This window comes from Frankliniella occidentalis, unplaced genomic scaffold, assembly GCF_000697945.3.
Source record: "Frankliniella occidentalis isolate FOCC.00 unplaced genomic scaffold, Focc_3.1 Scaffold372, whole genome shotgun sequence".
Taxonomy (NCBI): Eukaryota; Metazoa; Arthropoda; class Insecta; order Thysanoptera; family Thripidae; genus Frankliniella; species Frankliniella occidentalis.
In genome coordinates, this window is record NW_026267495.1 from 68,867 (window position 1) to 72,655 (window position 3,789).

The window sequence follows — 3,789 nt, forward strand, 5'->3', positions numbered from 1 at the left end:
CTTTCTGTTTGCATGTGCCTGAGTGCTGCAAGACTAGCAGTAGATCGGAGGAGAGACTAGAAGAGTGTGCACGGTGTACTTTGCTCTCTGCACTTCTGCCCCTGCCTGCTTTGCCTGCTTTGCCTGGTACCCTGACGAAACCTAGAGGCGAACCTTAAGGTTCACCCTCTCTAAACATCTTCTGCACTTTAAAATAAAAAGTAATAAAAGCTTGCTTCTAAATTATTGCAACAAAAACTGTCTCATTAATTGCTTAAACCTAGTTGCTGAAAATCGAGATTCACATCTTTCAAGTGGTCAGGTGAGTGACGACCCAAACAGGATGTACTCTGCTGTTCGATACCTTCCCGCAGCGGAACAACTCTAGCTGAGCATCGATGGGAGGGCGGGGGAGGGGGGGGGGGCAAATCCAGTGAGTATATTGCTATATTGTAGACGATGGCAAATTATTACGACGTATAATCAAGACCAAGAAACAAAGGCTATCATGCTATCCGACACTAACCCCCGCAGCCTTCAAATTCAACAGAGCAAATACCACCGGCTCTCAGTCTCAGTTTAGTTTAGTTCAAGCGCGCTTTAGTTTATGACGGACCCGTATCACATTGCATCTCTTAAGAACATCAGCTCGCATGGATAATAAAATAAGTGACATGGTGACGATTGAATGTTGAACCACAGCGTAATATATCCATGAAGATGTTTTAGTTAAAATATCGAAAAGCCAGGTAAAATAAAGTCTTAGTCCTATTCTTGACGATGGCAAAGCAAATCGTGCCTAAGAGAAGTTAATGCAATTTGAATAAAAAATACTACAAAAAAGCTAGCAATTTTTGAGATATGTTAAATGCAATGTTGTCTGATGAAATTTGAGAAATTTGAGTTTGCATCTACGAGTTTCAATGGAAATGATCTGAGCAGCAGGCCGAGTCGAGCCAGGAAAATTTCAGCCAATCACAAATTTCCGCGGGAAAATTTGACCAATAGAAACGATCGCCTGTTGCTTTGTACAACCCAATCCAAAAATTATATGAGCCTGGCGTCGATACTCCCCGCTTTCAGACGTCGCGTTTCAATAATTAAAAGTCGCCGCCGTGTAAAAAGGTGCAGCGTAAAGGCTGTTTCGAACGCGACCGGTCAGCACTAGTCGACGATAGGCATTGTTAGCGAAGACTGTACTTCTGACTTCCAAATTACATTTAAAAGAAGGCGCGGCGGCTAACAATGCTGCCAACCTATCGCCCTTTGCAGCTGGGGGTGCGGCTCCCAGGAGAATTTAAAAGAAAACTATGCTATGTTGGTTATACATTTATTACCAACAGCTGAATAAAATATTCTGATTCATAACCAACCACAACCACCACATAAAATCCGTCAAGTCCACATTATTCAATGTGGCTTAAAAGGGCTTCGCGTGCTTGGTGTTGGCCTATGGACAAACAAACGCTGAGACACATATAGACGTATCAAGATGCTTAAATTATGCAGATATACTATGAAGCCGCCTATTGCGAACATACGCGTTGGGCTTTAGCGGGGCGGAACGGCGCGCCAAGGTAATTTTTGCCCTACGACTTTCATTCAAATTGGTTTGATCTTAGAAAAAAAATAAGGAGTACCGTATCCAATAATTCAGATAAAAGTCGGCCCAGGACATAATTTCTACTACTTGGTTCACTTTGAGGAGGGAGTGCAGTTTACGGCCATAAGCAGAACTGGGGTCCGACATCCGCTTAAGCGCACGCGAAGCCTAATAAGCAAAAAGTGTGCGAAGCCAATTAGTACAACCAACCTAAAACAAAAATTAAATATCATATCATTTATTAGTTCTGACAACATCTAATGTTGAATAGAATATTCTGACCATTCCGACTTAAAATTAAAACCTAGGAGGCCGTTAACACGTTAGCGTTAGAATTTTTTTCTGTCATGGTGGATCCCCATAATAGGCTCAGCCAATAAGGTATTCGATAAATCATTAGCACGCGATGCCGCTTTGCACACGACAGGATATGACCAAGTTAAAGGATTTGACCAGCTGAGGCATTTCAAATTATCCTTAGGAAATATTTTATAAGACATCAAAATTACCATTGCGCCTTACGGGAGGTCCGGGTAGGCAACCCGCCGTACACCTCCAGGTTTTCCGCGCTGCCAAGGCCCTCGAAGGGCCATAACACACCTAAAAATGTGAATATTAGAACACCCTTTTCAGTTCTTGTACTGCAGGCTTCAAGGAACATTTTTAGCTGACGGGCGAGGTGATTGGTCGCTTAGTTTAGACGGGAGGGACGTGCAAAGTCAGAATTTCGAAAGAAATGACACGACACCGTTCCAGGGCCTGGCACTGGCCCTGGAAGTGCACCTAGGGGCCAACCAACGCATGGTCGGAAGTAGAAAAGTGTGAGTAGGCCGCAAAGTCCGCTATGGAGAACGTTCAAAGTCGTGGACCTGGCTTGGGACGGTGGCTTACAGTGGCCGACGGGCATAGGCTTTGAGGCAGTTGCTTCATCCACAGCACCCTGCTCCTTACACCTTATCTCGAGAACTTATGGCATCTAGCAGAGTGACTTATACACTAGAGCTTCGCGAATCGAGGTTTTTGCCTTCGAATCGAATCTCAAAAAAATTTCTTCGAATCGGATCGAATCGAATTGGCTCAAAAATTTCGAATCGAATCGAATCAGTCCAAATTCGAGCACGAATCAAATCGAAAAAAAATCTGTTGGATTTTTCGTATGCAAGTCACGCGGTATTTTTGAACTCATTTAAACTGGCCCTGTACCGTAGATGATCGACGACTGTACAACGTGTAGTGCGGGCATAGAGCGGGTGCCGCATACTAGACCCCAATGCGATTCGATGTCGAACCAACCCGATTCGAAATTTCGAATTATTCGACATCGAATCAGGCAAATTCGAAATCGAACGAATTCGAATCAGGCCGATTCGATTCGATTCGATATCGAACAATTCGCACAGCTCTATTATACACCGCTACTTATGGCAACTTACACGGCGAATTATACACCATACTTATGGCAATTTGCCCCTCCCCATGTCACGTCAGCCCGTTGTTATTGGTGATAAGTAAACAACGTATGGTTCCTCTCACAAATGCGCACACTGCTTCACAAGGTTCTAAAAGCATTTAAAAATATGTCGAAGCCAAAGCCAAGCCAGAGCACGTCGTCATGCTCCAGCAGCCAGGGCTCTGGATCCTCCAGCGGCTCGGACTCCACACCAACTCTACTGTGGCTGAAGTAAGTTGCAGTGCCCGCTTAACTAGGCCCAAAGGCTGACCACCTCCAACGGGGTCTTTTGGTTAGAGCGCCGCGTGCCGCCTTCGCTTCAGATTCACGTGTCGGCTCGCAGCTGACTCATCGAGTGCTTCACCCATTGTATCCTTGTCCAATCTGTTTTACTAGTGAGAGCCCTCCTGAGTCAGAGTGCGCCCTCGTGGTCCCCGCGCCCTCTTCTGGATCCTCCAGCTCCTCCGGTGCGTCCAGCCCCAACCCCGCTCTCCCCTGCCCCACCAACTCAGGAGCTTCCATCTCCTTGAACCCGGACACGGACCTGGACCGCCGCAGTAACTTTCTATTCCGATGGTTTCGGTGAGTAAAAGTTATATTTCCGCTAGACCACGCTTACAGACAATTTATAGGGTGGACCAGAGGCGCTAACGAAGGTGCACTATGAGTCCGATTGGCATTCGCATGTACGCGTTAGAATTGACCATAACTCACCGGGATCGGGACTTTTGGGAATGGGGCCTATACCCCTGTAAAA

At 45.8% G+C, this 3,789-nt stretch overlaps 1 protein-coding gene across 1 annotated transcript in view; it reads left to right on the forward strand.

Annotated features, from left to right (window-relative positions):
• Positions 1–3,789, forward strand: part of LOC127751182 (uncharacterized) — a 16,074-nt gene that overhangs the window by 3,767 nt on the left and 8,518 nt on the right. The window contains exons 2-3 of the mRNA XM_052274307.1: positions 3,139–3,263; positions 3,429–3,614. Of these exons, the coding sequence (XP_052130267.1) occupies positions 3,139–3,263; positions 3,429–3,614 (311 nt within the window). The remainder of the gene's footprint in view (positions 1–3,138; positions 3,264–3,428; positions 3,615–3,789) is intronic.